General features: G+C 45.9%; 2 protein-coding genes across 6 annotated transcripts in view; one reads left to right on the top strand and one right to left on the bottom strand.

The window, feature by feature from the left end:
* The window catches only part of DNAH11 (dynein axonemal heavy chain 11), a 349,268-nt gene extending 344,329 nt beyond the window's left edge, over window positions 1-4,939 (top strand). For both annotated transcript variants that reach the window (XM_053218315.1, XM_053218314.1), the window contains 3 exons: window positions 2,952-3,064; window positions 3,521-3,661; window positions 4,339-4,939. In XM_053218315.1, the coding sequence (XP_053074290.1) occupies window positions 2,952-3,064; window positions 3,521-3,661; window positions 4,339-4,586 (502 nt within the window). In that variant the 3' untranslated portion in view covers window positions 4,587-4,939. The remainder of the gene's footprint in view (window positions 1-2,951; window positions 3,065-3,520; window positions 3,662-4,338) is intronic.
* The window catches only part of CDCA7L (cell division cycle associated 7 like), a 38,572-nt gene continuing 26,273 nt past the window's right edge, over window positions 4,269-16,567 (bottom strand). For 2 of the 4 annotated variants that reach the window (XM_027075111.2, XM_053218316.1), the window contains exons 3-10: window positions 15,705-15,842; window positions 11,568-11,936; window positions 9,490-9,561; window positions 9,204-9,374; window positions 8,419-8,544; window positions 6,953-7,102; window positions 5,939-6,075; window positions 4,269-5,433 (exon numbers count right to left, since the gene is read on the bottom strand). In XM_027075111.2, the coding sequence (XP_026930912.1) occupies window positions 5,403-5,433; window positions 5,939-6,075; window positions 6,953-7,102; window positions 8,419-8,544; window positions 9,204-9,374; window positions 9,490-9,561; window positions 11,568-11,936; window positions 15,705-15,842 (1,194 nt within the window). In that variant the 3' untranslated portion in view covers window positions 4,269-5,402. The remainder of the gene's footprint in view (window positions 5,434-5,938; window positions 6,076-6,952; window positions 7,103-8,418; window positions 8,545-9,203; window positions 9,375-9,489; window positions 9,562-11,567; window positions 11,937-15,704; window positions 15,843-16,567) is intronic. The other 2 variants (XM_015080412.3, XM_015080408.3) reach the window with 2 other exon arrangements.

The following is a 16,567-nucleotide window of genomic DNA, read 5'->3' as shown; positions in this document are numbered from 1 at the left end:
TTGGATTTGCTGCCATTATCTTATGCCATCTAATCAGCTGTCTTTATACTCAAAGAACAGGCTGGCTGGTTATAAAAGAAAAAAAAAAGTGGAACCCACTCACTGTTGGGGGCTTTGTAGGCAGCGTGGCTTGCTCTGATCAAATGCTGCTGTATAGGGGTCTGTGGCTGACTTTCTTTCTCCTTTTCTAAAAGACTTCATGTTTTTTCTTCGCTATCCAGAGGATTCTGTCTTTGGTCTATATTAAAATGTGTCTTGGCATTGATTTTTCTTGGGTCACATTTTCTGGAAATATGGTACGTCCCTGATTTTACAAAGTCAGATTTGTAATTTAGGAAAACCCAAATTTCCTAAAATTGTACACAAGTTTTTCATTTTTTAATTAGTTTTTAAATTTACATCCAAATTAGCATATGGTGCAACAATGATTTCAGGATTAGATTCCTTAATGCCCCTTACCCATTTAGCCCATCCCCCTTCCTGCAGCCACTCCAGCAACCCTCTGTTCTCTATATTTAAGAGTCTTTTATGTTTTGTCCCCCTCCCTGGATATTTGTCTTTCTCTAATTTTGCTTACCATAATACCCTCCAGTTCGACCCACGTAGTTGCAAATGGCAAGATTTCATTCTTTTTGATTGCCGAGTAATATTCCATTGTATATATACACACCATGTCTTCTTTATCCATTCATCCATCCATGGACTTTGGGCTCTTTCCAAACTTTGGCTATGGTTGATAGCACTACTATAAACATTGGGGTACATGTGTCCCTTTGAAACATCACATCCATATCCCTTGGATAAATACCTAGTAGTGCAATTGCTGGGTGGTAGGGTAGTTCTATTTTTAATTTTTTGAGGAACTTCCATACTGTTTTCCAGAGTGGCTGCACCAGCTTGCATTCCCACCAGCAGTGCAAAAGAGATCCTCTTTCTCTGCATCCTCACCAACATTTATTGTTGCAGGAGTTAATGTTAGTCATTCTGACTTGTGTGAGGTGATAGCTCATTGTGGTTTTGATTTATATTTCCCTGATGTGTGATGTTGAGCATTTTTCACATGTCGGTTGGCCATCTGGATGTCTTCTTTGGAGAAGTGTCTATTCATGTCTTTTGCCCACTTCTTCACTGGATTATGTTTTTTGGGTGTTGAGTTTGATAAGTTCTTTATAGATTTTGGATACTAACCCTTTATCTGATATGTCATTTGCAAGTATCTTCTCCCATTCCATCAGCTGCCTTTAGTTTTGCTGATTGTTTCCTTCCCTGTGCAGAAACATTTTGTTTTGATGAGGTCCCAACACTTCATTTTTGCTTTTGTTTCCCTTGTCCCCGGAGATGTGTTAAGAACTTGATGTGGCCATTGTCAAAGAGGTTGTTGCCTGCTTTCTCCTCTAGGATTTTGATGGCTTCCTGTCTTACATTGAGGTCTTTCATCCATTTTGAGTTTATTTTTGTGTATTTTCCATTTAATTTTAAAATGTTTTTCTTCCTAATTTCATTTTTCTTACCTGGTCATTTCCAAACCAGAATCTTGTTTATACAGGCAATCATTTCCCTTTTTAAAAACTTGTTGTAATTTGGCTATAATGCATAGCCTCTTGTGGTAACATTTTTAGATAAAAAATCTTTTTATTTTTTAATGTTTTCTTTATTTTTAAGAGAGAGTGAGCACAAGCAGGGAAGGGACAGAGAGAGACAGAATCTGAAGCAGGCTCCAGGCTCTGAGCTGTCAGCACACAGCCTGATGTGGGGCCTGAACTCATGAACCACCAGATCATGACCTGAGCCAAAGTCAGATGCTTCACCAACTGAGCCACCCAAGTGGCCCTGAAAGTCTTTGCTTTTCCTTTTCGTTGCCTTGTCAATTATGTTTTCCCTAAACCAGAGATTTGGAAGAACTGGCATGGGGCAGGTAAGAGCCATGCTGTAAACTGGCAGTCATTACAACAAACTTGTAGTGATCCAAGCGTGAATGTGAGCATCAGCCTTGCTGCTTTTGTAACACGTAACCAAACCAGGTGCCAGGAAACTTCAGGGCTAGCCCGCATGGCCCTCACCCTAGAGAACTCCCTGCTGGCTTTAACATACGCACACTCCATTTTCTCTTTCTGGCAGCCCTGAATCCTACATTTCAAAGCTTGACAGGTCTCCTGATTTTATCAGAGAAGCTCATTTTCCCATAGCCTCTGTGAGAGTTGGTCTCCTTCCTTGAAAAACTGTTGTGATGAGTTCTGAACTTGGGTAAAAAAACCTCATTTTCCCAAACCACAGTCATGTAGAGGCTCGGAGTTGTGGTTTCCCCTTACTAGCTTTTTCTTCCCCCCATTCCTATTGTATATGGAAAGTCCACTGTCTGGGCTCTACTGCCTCTGCCCTTCCCAGCAGCCATCCCTCCCACCCCAATCCTTACACTTACACACACACACACACACACGCGCACGCATTGCCACGCACACACCTCGTCCACACTCTGTTGGAGCCTGTCAGGTGGATTATACACGCATCACCTGGGTGTGGTTGCCATGTATCACTAAGAGCATCTTAATAAAATTGTTAAGTAGAGATGAATTTTCCACATTCCTCAGTGTTTCTTGTCCCTAGTGGTAATACTTAAAAAATTTCAACAGGAAAGAAAGTCTCTTTAAAGGGATCTACTTCATCGGGGCGCCCGCGTGGCTCAGTTGGTTGAGTGTCCGATCTCGGCTCAGGTCATGATCTCACAGTCCGGGAGTTCGAGCCCCGCACTGGGCTCTGTGCTGATAGCTCGGAGTCTGGAGCCTGCTTCAGATTCTGTGTCTCCCTCTCTCTGACCCTCCCCTGTTCATGCTCTATCTCAAAAATAAACAAACATTAAAAAAAAAAAAAAATTTAAAGAATCTACTTCACCTTATCGGAAACCTCTATTACTAAAAAGTGCATTTGTTTCCTCCTACCTCGTTGTTCACCAGGTTTAATGACCTCCTTTTGCGATGCCGGGAACTTGAAACCTGGACCCACGATCTTGCCCTTCCAGCTGTAGTGTGGCTTCCTGGCTTCTTCAACCCTCAGTCCTTCTTAACTGGTAAAGGCTCCAACTGGGCGGCCCCAGCTTCTGGCACAAATCCTGCCTCACCTGCCCTGCTCCCCAGTGCTCATGACACAGGAGGGAGGGGCAGGAGTGATAGCTGGGTGTGCAGAGAAAGTAAAGTTCCAAGCACAGCAGCCACGTGAAGTGGGACATAAACATTTTCTGTCAAAGGCCACGGGGTCTCTACTCCCGTGGTTCCCTTCTGCCACCACCGTGCAAAACCAGATGCTGTGTAACCAAATGGGCCTGGCTATTCCAGGAAAAGTTCATGTACACAAGCAGGGAGGTGTCCTGCAGGCCTCAGTTGGCCATCAGTCTAGCGCAGCCACACGCACATTTCCAGGAACCCGAAGCACAGCACAATGCCTCAGTCAGAAAGGCAGCTGACTGTGGGCCCCTGGGAGCCCTTTTACCACTACATCCCATTTCCTGCTCCTTCTCTTCCCACAGCAATCATGCAGACCATGGCTCGCAAAAATGAGTGGCCCCTGGACAAAATGTGCTTGACTGTTGATGTCACCAAAAAAACCAAGGAAGATTATGGCCATCCTCCACGGGAAGGTGCCTATCTCCACGGGCTCCTCATGGAAGGTAAGACAGCACAAGCAGCACCGGTGTAGTTTTTAATTTAGGAGCTTTCTTCGATCGGTTGCAAGTTGGTATCTGTCCTTGGTTTACTCCACTCCTCTGTACTCACTCACATCTAGCAGTTGTCTACCTCGTTTTACCACCTTTAATGCCAGGATCTGGGGTCCAATGTCAGCCAAGTTTTAAGGCACGTAGGGTGATGGCTGTCACTTAAATCTGCATCTGTTTCTAGTGTTAAATTACCTGTGGCATTAAGACCTACACTAAAAAGATTGTGAAGCGATTAAAAACTGTCACTTCACTCTGACATTTTACTACAAGATTTCTTTAAGCCCTTAAGATGCCAGTGCATGCGAATCTCTAATGTGGGTGGGTGAGAGGAAAGGCATTCATTTTGAATTCAATTTTTTAAAGAGAGGGCAAACTCATTTGCTTTATTGTGCCTGAATTCTTGGAGAGTGTGTTTTCAAACAAGGTTCAGATTAGATCTTTTGAATTCACATTAGTTCATTTTTCAAAGGCAAGTTTAGACGTGGAACCCTGAGCCCTGCCGCCAGTGTTTCTGTGGCACCCCTTAACCTCCCACACCAGTAAGGAAGCCGACAAGCAGTAACGACAAAACTGAACATTTATTGCTTCCAACACACCACACTGTTGCAATCCTTGTGTTTGTGCTATAGGTGCCAGATGGGACACACAGTCAGGAACCATTGCTGATGCCTGCCTTAAGGAGTTAACATCTGTGATGCCGGTTATCTTTGCAAAAGCCATACCCACAGACAGACAGGAAACTAGACACACCTATGAATGCCCAGTGTACAAAACCAAAATGAGGGGCCCAACCTACGTGTGGACCTTCAGATTGAAAAGCAAAGACAAGGCAGCCAAATGGGTCCTGGCAGGCGTGGCCCTGCTGCTGGAAGCCTGAGATGGCCCTCAGGCTCGGACAACACAGGCCTTGGCCGGGGGGCCGCACACATTAATTTACTGAGAGCCATAAAACACACTCCAGCTTCTGGAATTTTTAAGTAACTTACATGTGCGTTAATTTTGCTTAAACACCGTCCTTAACGGTCTCCCCATCAGAAAGTGGGATTTGAGTTCTTGCACATAAACAAAATCTTTTTAAATTAAAAAAACCTAGAAGCCCCTGACCTCAGGCAGCAGGTGAATCCTGAAGGAAGAGGCAGACGGTCCTGCCGGCCAGCAGTGTCCCCAGAACTCCAGTGTCGGTAACGTGACAGGTGACTTTTAATAAAAATAAAACTCTAGTACTCAAGATCTATGGGTTAATTGCACTTTGTAATTTAAGAGAACATTCTTTCTTTAACATAAATTTCCAATGACCCAGAGAAGCACTAACTACCTGGTCTGAACTGTGGTCACTGCCTGGGAGGTAAAGATCAAGGCACCAAACAGTGTCAAAGGCAAGAGCTGCTTACGCAACATTTGCCCTGGAACTTACCTGGACTTTAACTCCACCCCATTTAAGCTGTGTTTTTGTCATATGCAGATGCTTTTAAAACCACTCACTACGCACAGGGGCCCGTGGATATATGTAAATAGATTCCTCTGCTTTGCCGTCTTCCTGAGAAACCTTTTCAAGCATATAAACAATCTTAAAAAAATAGTATTTAGATCTACGAACAACTCTGTATAAAAACACAACTGGAAGAAATCGCAGGCACCCGTGGGATGGCATATGTTGCTAAAGTTCTTTACGGTGAGGTGGCTGGTTTTGTTCTTAATCATCTTCTACCAGCTGCTTCTGTAAGCTGAGGAAAAGAAGGGAGGCATCAGTGTGATGGGTATGGAGACGAACACAAAGCCGGGTTCTAGGCTTGAGTGCACAGCCCAGCCCCACACGGCAGGCCTGCCCTGACTCCTTGGCCAGGCAGCGGGAGCCACGGGCCTCACTCCCGCATACCAAACCACACTGCAGAATCCCAACGCAGATTCCTCAGCCCTGGAAAGCAGTAACCGTGTCGGCCACGCCCTTTGCCCCAACCTCTCCCCTCAGCCTGCTTGCCTCCATTTCTGTTTTACACAATGAGGAGGGAACTGGGGATACAGGCAGTGCCAAAGCTGAAGATCCTAGCAAAGGAGGGAAACGTTCCAATAGGGAACACATCAGCCCTGAGCTGCTCTAATGCAAGCAGCTAGGGAATGGATGGCACTCAAGATGGTTTTTAAGCATCTGCCTGAAATACGGCAACCACTCCCGCCTCCACGGTCTCCCTGGCTGGAGATGACAGCCTCCATTTGTGACCTGTGACTTACCTCTCCAGGTATTCCTTAACATTATTGTAACCGTAAAACTTGGCTAGGTGAATGAGGATCCCTGTGGCACAGCGGCCATCACGCTTGCGACAGTAACTGCAATTGCAGATCCCACGGCAGGGAGGACACATCCAATCCTGGAAGAGCAGTTTCCCGTTACCTACATTGTGCTCAAGCCCGGCTCACTTGGTCTCTCCTCCAACCTTCAGTCACAGAATACTTCTAGTATATGGCACAGGGAGACTAAACGAGTCTCCTCCCCATGATTCAAAAGGCCCAGAGAGGTTGACCACCCAGGGTCCCACGTGTGGAGAAACACAGAAAATTAGACGCCTGCTTCACACTGTGGAGAATTTTAGGAGTACAAAAGAGCAGCAAGACGGACGTGTGAATTCTAGCTCTTCTCCTAAACCACATAACCGGAGTCGTGGTCTATATTCATCTGCAAAATGGGGACAGTGATTTACCCCATGACTGCTGTGAAAGAGGTCACATGGCAGGGGTCAAGTAAGAGCACAGACTCTGGGGCCAGACTGCCTAGGTTCAAGCGGATACATACTAACCATACTATTATCTCACTTCAAGGAGGGAACTGAGGACCTGGGAGGTTATATACTCGACTTCATAAATTTAAATGACTTAGTAACAACTGCAAGTCGACTGTGTTAGGAAAACACCTTAGACGACAGCCAGGCACACAGTGACACACACCTGTTCCCTGGCCTCGCCTGAGGTAAGCCATGCTGCTGGAGGAAAGCCACACAGGTTCACCTGACAGACCATAACGGTAGGAAAGCAAGGCTTGGACCCTGGAAAACCCAGTCATCTCTTCTGCCCTATGGGTCAGCTTGCTCTCTTTCCAAAAGGAAACCCTTTTTTTTCCTCTGGAGTGTCGAGGGGTAGACCGAGCTCTGCAGCTACAGGTCCCCGATCATAAAGGGTCCTGAGAGCCCCATCCATCTCAGCTTGCTTCTCTTTGCCAGTGCAATTCACAAGTGCGCACACCGTTCCTACCGGGTCCAGCAGTGCAGATCTCACGTCCTCCCCGTAGCGATTCCGCAGGCACGGCCCACAGAACTGTCCTCGGACCCCACCGCAGCCCTGGTTCCGACACACCGTCTTGGTGTCGATGGTCTTCTGCCTGCACTGATGGCAAGTGTTGCCCTGAGGGAGGAAGGCGGTGGGGCGGTGAACGCGGGACTTACAGGGCAAAGCGCGCAAGCCCACATGCTGTCTATGTATGTTCAATAGGGCGTGAAGAGGCCTCGCCTCTCGCCCCGCAGCGAGCAGCACCACTTCTCTGGTCCAAACCACAGGGAAACCTATTAGAGCAAGTAAGAGCAGGGCACCTAGAAGAAATGAGATGGTCAGAGAGGCCAGCAGAAAGACAGGAGAGGAAGAGCCCACAGAGGGTGACAGGGGCCCAAGTGGCCCTGAGCCCACGGCAGCCACATTTGGCTCTGGCCCAGCTTCCGGTGATCTGGAGCTTTTCAGTATAAAATTTCCCGGTGTTAAAATGTTGGCAATTACATTAAAAACATTTTAATATTGCCTTAATGGGACACTGCCTCATTTAAAAAATGATGCATAACACCACAAAGCCTCCCTCCAAATCACTGTTTAAAAGAAATTTTAACTCATTTCCTACCAACCACAGATATTGTCAAACTTTCGTTACTATGGTTCTGTTCATCAAAAAGCACACACACAAACACAGTATTTTTTTTTCTTCTATGTTTAAAATAAACACCGGGGGGGGGGGGTGGTGGAGGGGCGCCTGGGTGGCTCAGTTGGTTGAGAGTCCGACTTCGGCTCAGGTCATGATCTCATGGCTCAGGAGTTCAAGCCCCGCATGGGGCTCTGTGCTGACAGCTCAGAGCCTGGAACCTCCTTCGGATTCTGGGTCTCCCTCTCTCTCTCTCTCTGCCCCTCCCCCGCTCACACTCTGTCTCTCTCTCAAAAATAAATAAACATTAAGAAAAAAATTTTTTTAAATAAACACCAGGGGTACCTGGGTGGCTCAGTCAGTTAAGCATCTGACTTCGCCTCAAGTCATCATCTCACAGTTCGTGAGCTCAAAGCCCCACATCAGGCTCTGTGCTGCCAGCTCAGAGCATGGAACCTGCTTCAGATTCTGCTTGCACTCTCTCTCTCAAAAATAAACGTTAAAAAAATTTTCTTTAAATAAACACAATATAAATATTTAAAGTGTTAACTATTATCAATATGCTCTTCCAAACTATATGCCTGCCTCCCCACAACTCATGTGCATCCCCCAGAGAGACCTCTCCTGAGGAGAATTCCCGCAGGAAGCCAACTCCCTCCACCCAGTTACAGTTGGGCCTCCCAGTCACAAGGGAGGCGGCCTGAGGGTCTAAGCCCAGATGCAGTTTAAAAACAATGCAGGATTTCTAATACCAGTTCCTTGGACTCCCAGTTAGAATCACAATCGTTCAAATTATTCATCATAAAGAATTTACCAGAACTTTATCATAGATTTTATCTCGAACGGTGATGGCAACATTTTCTAAGTCCTCTTCAGTGATATCCTCCACTGGCCGAAAAGAAGATACACGGTGACGCCGTCTATACCGCTGGCATTTCCCCTGCAAGATGAGCCAAAGCAGAACCTGGTGTGAGATGTTCTGATTAAAAAACATGCATAAAAATTTCACACTCTCAGAGCTCCAGCGCCATAAATGTTAACTGTGTCCCTCTCCGATTTCCCTGGAATCATCTACTGAGCTGCCACCACAGACACAGTGCCAAACCTCCTGCACGGCAAGGTGGTCCAACAATAAAGGAGCAGCTCAGGTTTTACCTGATCAACAAGTCACCAGCCGTGAACCCTGTAAGGACAGAGACGAGAACCACGACGGATGGCCAAACCTGCCAACGGGAAGGGTTGTTTCTCGCTCTAGCCCAAAAGCACTTAGAATGCCCCCTTCCTAAAACTCAAAGGGCTAGGAGGAATCACTGCCCTTTCCCACGGCCAAAACCCCAGGGCAACCTGGCACCACTGACAGGCCTTTCGTGCCCCCGTGAAGATGAAGTAGAGGGTCCTAACCCTGGAGCAGCTCCTGTGCTCTACTCAGGTCAAGGCCTTTCTCCAGCCTACAGCCTAGATGGGGGTAAGGGTTCTTCTCAGAGTGTGGTCCCGGCAACACCAGCTCCACCTGGGAACCTGGTAGAAATGCCCATGCTCAACTCCTGCATACTTATTGCTTAGACAGACAATAATATGTTTATGGTGCTGAGAAAATACCCCGCTAATTGTCTTCCTTCTCCTGAAACTATAAAACTCTTCTGCAAATTTGGCAGCGGAGACAGTGAAGTTCTCCAAGGCAAATTTCTCGGGAGGCCGCGCACTCCGGGTGGGGTTAGTACGTCTTGTGATCTGTCCCTCGGAGAAAGCCCGCCTCACTGTTCTCTTCTTCTGAAAGCAAGAGCACAGACGTTTGCAACCAGGTGCTTTCTTGAATAAAAGCCATCTGACAACAGATTATGTTCATCAGTATTGGAGTAAGTAATTATAAAGGAGTTCTACTTACAGAGGCTGAGTTTGGGGTTCGTACTGGGAAGAAATCCGGCATTGAGTTCAGTTCTGCCAATAACTGAGCCAGCTGAAGTTCAGAACAAAAGAAAGGACCGTACATCAATATTGCCATGCCGAGTTTGTCTAACGCCCTATCCCAAGTCTTCAGTTTTGCCAACAGTAAAAACTTGACTAAAGTAGTTCATGTGGGATCTCAACAGTTGTTGTATTTTTTAACCTCATATGTAAACACGTTTTTTAAAGTTTATTTTGACACAGAGAGAGACTGCGTGGAGGAAGGGCAGAGAGAGAATCCCAAGTAGGCTCTGAGCTGTTAGCACAGAGCCCGACACAGGGCTCAATCCCACAAACCGTGAAATCATAACCTGAGCCAAGATCAAGAGTCAGGTGCTTAACTGACTGAGCCACCCAGACACCACACGATTTTTATTTAATGTTTATTTTGAGAGAGAGAAGGCATATGCAAGTGAGGGGGGGAGGGGCAGAGAGACAAAGGGAGAGAGACTATCTCAAGGAGGCTCAGCACTGTCAGCGCACAGCCCGACACAGGACTTGATCCTAGGAACAGTGAGATCATGACCTGAGCCAAAATCAGGAGTCGGATCTTCAATCGACTGAGCCACCCAGGCACGCCAAGATTTTTATCTAATGAGATATTGATAGCATCCACAGAAATAAAATCTATGCCCATTCCTTATATACGAAAGCGTGACATGAAGAAGTGGTCCTTGGAATGATGAGACCAGGTGTATGAGGCTGGAATCCTGACATGGCCACTAATTCGCAGTGTGACCCTAGAACAGGTCACTGTGCACACCTAAAGCAAGTTTCATCGTGTTCAAAACAAAAGGCTCAACTAGATTGTTCTGACAGTTGTTTAGAGCTCCAAGAAAACTGTTTAAGTTAATTTCTCATCACTAAGAATAACTTAATGGAAATATTCCCAAATAAACACCTAAGAATACCAAGTAACAGGTGATAATATTCTAGTCAATTAGGATTCTTATTTATACGAATGTTTAGGCATCATTAAAAAATCATGAACATTTATTTTAAAGATGCAGAGAGATGCAGTGCTAAAAATTTCCCTTAGCTAATAAGTATAAACAGGTCTTAGGATAAATTTCTCCCACAAATAGGATTTATGTAACTTTTTTTAATTAAAAACAAATTTTTTAAGTGTATTTACTTTTGAGAGAGAGAGACAAGAGACAGAGCACGAGCAGGGGAGGGGCAGAGAGAGAGGGAAACACAGAATCTGAAGTAGGCTCCAGCCTCTGAGCTATCACCACAGAGCCCACTGCGGGGCTCAAACCTATGAACCGTGAGATCATGACCTGAGCCGATGGTGGACTTAACTGACTCAGCCACCCAGGTGCCCCAGGCTTTCTATTTTCTTAAATAACTTATTAGACGTGTAAGATTGCAAACAAAGCATCATTATATTATGCTTTTTAAAAAGAAATTATTACAAATATACCAAAATGCTAAAGTGATTGAGTGGCAGAATTTTATTAATTCTGTATATGCAAAATTACGAAGCAAACAACAGTTACTGACCAAATACAGAAAAACCAAATACACGGAACCAAGATTTTACCTTGTATCATTATTCATTCTACTGAAGACTTAAGTGGTAACGTGACTCAAAACTGTTCAGTGTGTTTTAATACCTAGGCCTCTCTCATTCTCTCATATGATGTCTTGAAACCCCAGTGGGTCATCAAAGAAAAAAGATTCCTGTTGAAACCCCCCGCCTAAACTGCACCTTGCAACTCTCAAAGTGGGCTTGTTTCTTTGTGCTGGGAACCGGCCAAGTGCTCAACCCTCTCCTGTCCAATACCACCAGGAACCAGGGCTAAAAATGGTCCTGGGAGTCTCTGTTCCCAAACCAGAGCTCACCGGGTAGTAACTGGTTGGCCTTCAGGAACACAGAAAGGACACATAAGAACCAGAGCACATGTCCTGACAGAAGCCCAGACGACAGCAGCTATGAGGGCAGCTCCGTGAGCCTCCGTGGTCGCTAAGCAGGGCTCAGTGCCAGCTCCTAGACCACCCGCCGCCAGGCCTTACCATGGCTTTGTTCTCCTTGATGTTCATGGTCCTTTTCAGCAGCGCATCCGAGCTCTCCTGGCCCTCATCCCTGGAGTCATCCTCAGATTCAGACACCGAATCTTCCCTTTCCTTCCCCTGTCTGCAGCTTCTCTTTCTTCCAAGAATTGCTTTTTTATTGTCCTGTAAGCATTTGCTAGGAAATAGCGGCTCAGAAGAACTGTCATCAGATTTTTTTGCCAGTTTCTTGGTGGGGAATTGAAAGGCTACTCGAAGACCAATACTGCTTCTCCTCGGCCTGCTTCTCCTGGGTGTAGCCTTTTCTTCTTCATCCTCTTCTTCACTCGCTGAAGACACCTTACCAGCATCGCTCAAATCTGACTCCACAAGCTGACAAAATGAAAGGGCAAAGACGATGTTTTGTGACTGACCTTCAAAAGCACATCGCTTAAAAACACTCTGCCATTAGAGAAAAAAATGAGTAGAAGAAAGCCTCCCCTCCCTATTAATTAGTTCCCTCTGGTCCATTAAGTGCTCAGGCGGTCTGTTGATGACTATGGTCCCAGGGCAGGCTCTCCACCACTGCCTGGGGATCCGGCCACAGCCACCAGCAGACTGTTCCCTTCCCAGCACGGGCTGGAAGCCATGCTCTCACGGATGGGGCTCCTCCACTGTGGAACATATGGAAGCCAAGTAGTATGAGGCAAAGCCAAAGAAAAGGCTATGTATGGCCTAAGAGTTATCCTCACACAGATGGAGTGCTAAGGGAAAACATACTGACAATTCTGCCCTGAACAGCAGGAACAGGACAGCTGACTTCACCTCAGCGAGGTGTCGGAGGAGCAAGCAAATGACTGGCCACTGGGGTTGGTGAGGGAGTCTCATCCCCAAGACATGATGGGCCCTCACGCCAAGGGATGTCCCCTCCCCTTTTCTGCAACCAGTAGAGCCATAGGGTGAAATCGAGGCAGACCCTCTGTGGCTTTGCTGGGAAACACCCGTTCCATCAGCTCAAGAAACTCCTGCCCCAAATTTTTGGATTCCGCTTGGAATAGGCTTCTGGCATGAACACGAAATTCAGATTGACACACGAGAGCACAGTAAGAACAGAAGGCAATGGCCGGTGATATTACCCAGGAGACAGCGGGTGACACCTCAAATACAAGGGGGCCCTTAGCAATGGCAAAGATGGGCTTCAACATCGAGACCCAGGCCACCTGCTGGGGATCTTTCCTTTACCATGTGCTGGAAAAGTTTAGTCTGAGAGCCTCTGTCAGGGACTGCACAACAGGCCGCTGTGAGGAGAGCAGGGAACCACAGCATGATGGGCTTGGGACTGAGGGAAATGACTCTGCTTCCTCCTCAGTGATCAGCCCCCACGTTCTAGCTGGACGCAAATTAGAAATAAGGCAGAGGAAGGAAAGAAAACTGCAGGTAATTTCCAAATCTTGGTGTTTTGTATCAATCCACAACAAACCAAGTAGAGAAATGAGACTATGGTTAACTGGGTTTTTTTTGTTTTTTTTTTTTTAAGTATCCTGAACTTTCTACATTAGTAGCTTTGGAATTTGAAACAGTGGGATTGAAGGAATCTAGTTTTAGGAAGACATTGTTGGGAGAACTTCAGAGCAAGGTGGTCTCAGATTGGCTTTATCTTCTTCATCATCTAACCAGTATCTCTTTACTAAGGACTCTCTATAAGGGACTAAAGTGGACAAGAGCAAACTGGAAACACCAGTGGAGACTCAGACCACAGGACAAGAACACAGCTGTGGTTGCTGCACATACGGCTGTAAGACCACCCAACAAACACCCTGGCTAGTAATATCCTATTATCGGAAAAGATGGTCTCACCAGTCTCCACTACAGTGGGCAGGAGGTTGGGGAGGGAGGCAATAATGTTTGCTTGCCCACTGAATTTTATTTTTAAATGTTTATCTTTAAAGAGATAGAGCGAGCACGAGCAGGGAAGGGAAGAGAGAGGCGGGGGGAGGGGTGGGGGGAGAATTCCAAGCAGATTCCACACTGTCAGTGCAGAGCCCAACATGGGGCTTGACCTCGTGACGGATCATGACGGAGCCAAAATCAAAGAGTCGGACGTGCAGCTGACGGAGCAACCCAGGTGACTCTGCTCACTGAAATTTAAAATAAAATTTGCAGGGGCACTTGGGTGGCTCTGTCAGTTACATGTCTGACTCCTGATTGTGGCTCGGGTCATGATCTCATGGTTTGTGGGTTTGGGCCCCACATCGGGCCCTGTGCTGACAGTGTGGAGCCTGCTTGGGTTTCTCTCTCTCTCTGCCCCTCCACTGCTCACACACTCTCTCTCTCTCTCTCTCTCTCTCAAAGTAAGTAAACATTTTTTAAAAAGTAAAAAATAAATAAAATAAAATAAAATCTGCAGGTGGACCTCCCCTAAGCTATGAGTTAACATCAGTCAACAGAACATGTCACGATCCATACCCCAAATATATGGCCAGTGAAAAGAAAAAAGACTTCTGGGGTAGTTCACTTCCCCGTGCTGGGAACACAAATTCTTTGAATAAGCTGACATCGCTTAACTAAAAAATCAGAAGGAAAACAAGTCACTAAGAGTACGGGATACCCATTAGGGTTTGGAAAGATCTTAGTGTCTTGCTGTCCAGAACACATCAACTGCCTTACCAGCAGCTTCCGTTTTGAAGGCCAAAGGAGGGCTTGGGGACTAGGCTGGCAGAGCTCTGTGTTGCTCTTCCTGGTGATGGGGTTGGGGGATCAACATCAAACAAGCCAGACTACCATTAGGGCTTTCAGGCCTTAAGATCCCCCCAGGAAAAGTTGAGCGGCATACCAAACCAATAGTTACAGCTTATTTAAATTTCTACACAAGTTCCACACCAGATTCTGCTGCTTAGGAGCTTCTGAACATCAAGAGGCTTTACCTCTATCCTTTATCTTCATACCCAAGAAGGAAGTGGTGTAATGATTTTGGGGGAGAAAGGTATGCTCTTTTTCAGTTAATGGAAAATATTTTTATGTCTGAAAAAAACCCAAAGGTTTTAAGTTTCGCTTTTTGTTTAAATTTTTTTAATGTTTGTTTATTTTTAGAGAGTGTGTATGTGTTTGTGTGTATGTGTGAGAGAGAGTGAGCGAGTGAGCTCAAGGAGGGATGGGGGAGGGGCAGAGAGAAAGGGAGATACAGAATCCCAACTATCAGCACAGAGCCCCCACACAGGGCTCGAACTCACAGACGGTGAGATCATGACCTGAGCTGAAGTCAGACGCTTAACCAGCTGAGCCACCCAGGTACCCCCCAAAGGTTGTTCTTTAAAGGTACCTTGAGATTCAAATACTAGTTGGCAATAAACTGGCCTAAACATATGGAGTAAAGGAAAATCAACAAGTCTCTTGAAGGTCAAGTGCTAAGAGATTTCCCTCAGGAATCTGACAAGCCCAGGTCTTCTTTATCATTTAAAGAGCATGTCAGCATCCAAATCAAGAATGCGCAAGTAAAGCTCTAAGTTTTGCCACAGCTAAATTTTTGCCACATTAACTCCAAACCTAAGAACATGACTCCGCACACAAGAAATGACTTTAAGGAAATTGCTACCCCCAGACAGACTGTCCTCTTTTCAGAGAAAAGATATTCAAGAAAGTCTGAAATAAATTCTTTTGGAAGGGCAATAAGGGAAACTGAGGTAAGTCTCCCCAAACTCCAAAGGTATCAAAGAAAGACAACTGGATTTTCTCTCAGAGAATAATGGATTGGTGGACTGGGGATTAGCCTTGGAATACCAAGTTTTATATTTTATTAACTGACTTTTAAGATGGGGGGTGTGCCTGGGTGGTGCAGTCGGTTAAGCAGCCGACTCTCGATCTCAACTCATTATCTCAGTTTGTGAGTTCAAGCCCCACCTTGTGCTCTGTGTTGATGGTGTGGAGCCTGCTTGGGATTCTGTCTCTCCTCTGTGCCCCTCCCCCACGTGTGCTCACTCTTGCGTGCGTGTTCACACCTTCTCTCTCTCTCTCCATAATAAGTAAACTTAAAAAAAAAATTAAGATAAACATGTAAGAAGAAGTCATTCATTTGCCAAGTGACTTCTTACAAGTGAAAATACAATTCAGAAACAAGACTGAAAAATATTACAACCCATACTCCCTCGTGTTGATAATTATTACCATTACTTCTGGGTTACTGTTTACATTCAGATCATTCTGTGTAAATCCTTCAAATTCTTCCGTTTCTGAGTCAGTGTCCTCTATAAAAATTCTTCTTAGCTCTTCTGTGAAGTATTTAGAATGGAAACGCACATCCTGCTAAATTAAAAACACACATATGTCATAAAGGAAAAAGAACAGAGGTTACCAGGGGGGTCGGGGACAATGAGGAGTTGTTTAACGGGTAGAGTTTCTGTTTGAGATGATGAGAACGTTCTGGATAACAGCTGACAGACGCACAACACTGTGCGTGTACTTAATGGCACTTAGCATCTTGCTTGCAAGAAACTGGGCACTTGCCTGCACTTAAAAAATGGTGAAATGGTAAATTTCACATTATGTATATTTTACCACAATAACAAAACATACATATACATACACATTTGCTACAGCTTACGAAAACGGAATAATCTGAAACAGCTGAACAACTTGAAACGATAAACAGCATTATTTCAAAAAGTCAGAACGGCCAGGGGCTCCGTCAGCTTCTTGTGTGACTGGGGAGCGCTGATAGAATTCCGTTTCTCCCGCCAGGGCTGCCCATCGGGAAGGTCTGCTCACAGAGAGCCAAACACACACGGGAAGGAGCCATGAGGAGAAGGCCTGGCTCCCTCCCACATGCTGGCCTTCCTTCCTAGCAGCTATCCAAATCCACGTCCTCCGAGTTGGTGAGCATGCCTCCCTTCCAGAGAGGGCAAGTTTCTCTGCAGGAAGGGGCCAGCGCCTTTCACGCCCCTTCCCGCCCACGGCTTTGCTCCATCACCACCCACCGGAAGGGGTGATGGGAGCGTCAATCTTCCCAACTCCCAGAAGAGCCCCTCCTG

This window comes from Acinonyx jubatus, chromosome A2 (genome assembly GCF_027475565.1).
Source record: "Acinonyx jubatus isolate Ajub_Pintada_27869175 chromosome A2, VMU_Ajub_asm_v1.0, whole genome shotgun sequence".
Taxonomy (NCBI): domain Eukaryota; kingdom Metazoa; phylum Chordata; class Mammalia; order Carnivora; family Felidae; genus Acinonyx; species Acinonyx jubatus.
Note: the sequence above shows the minus strand (reverse complement) of the source record. Positions and strands in the feature narration are given on the sequence as shown.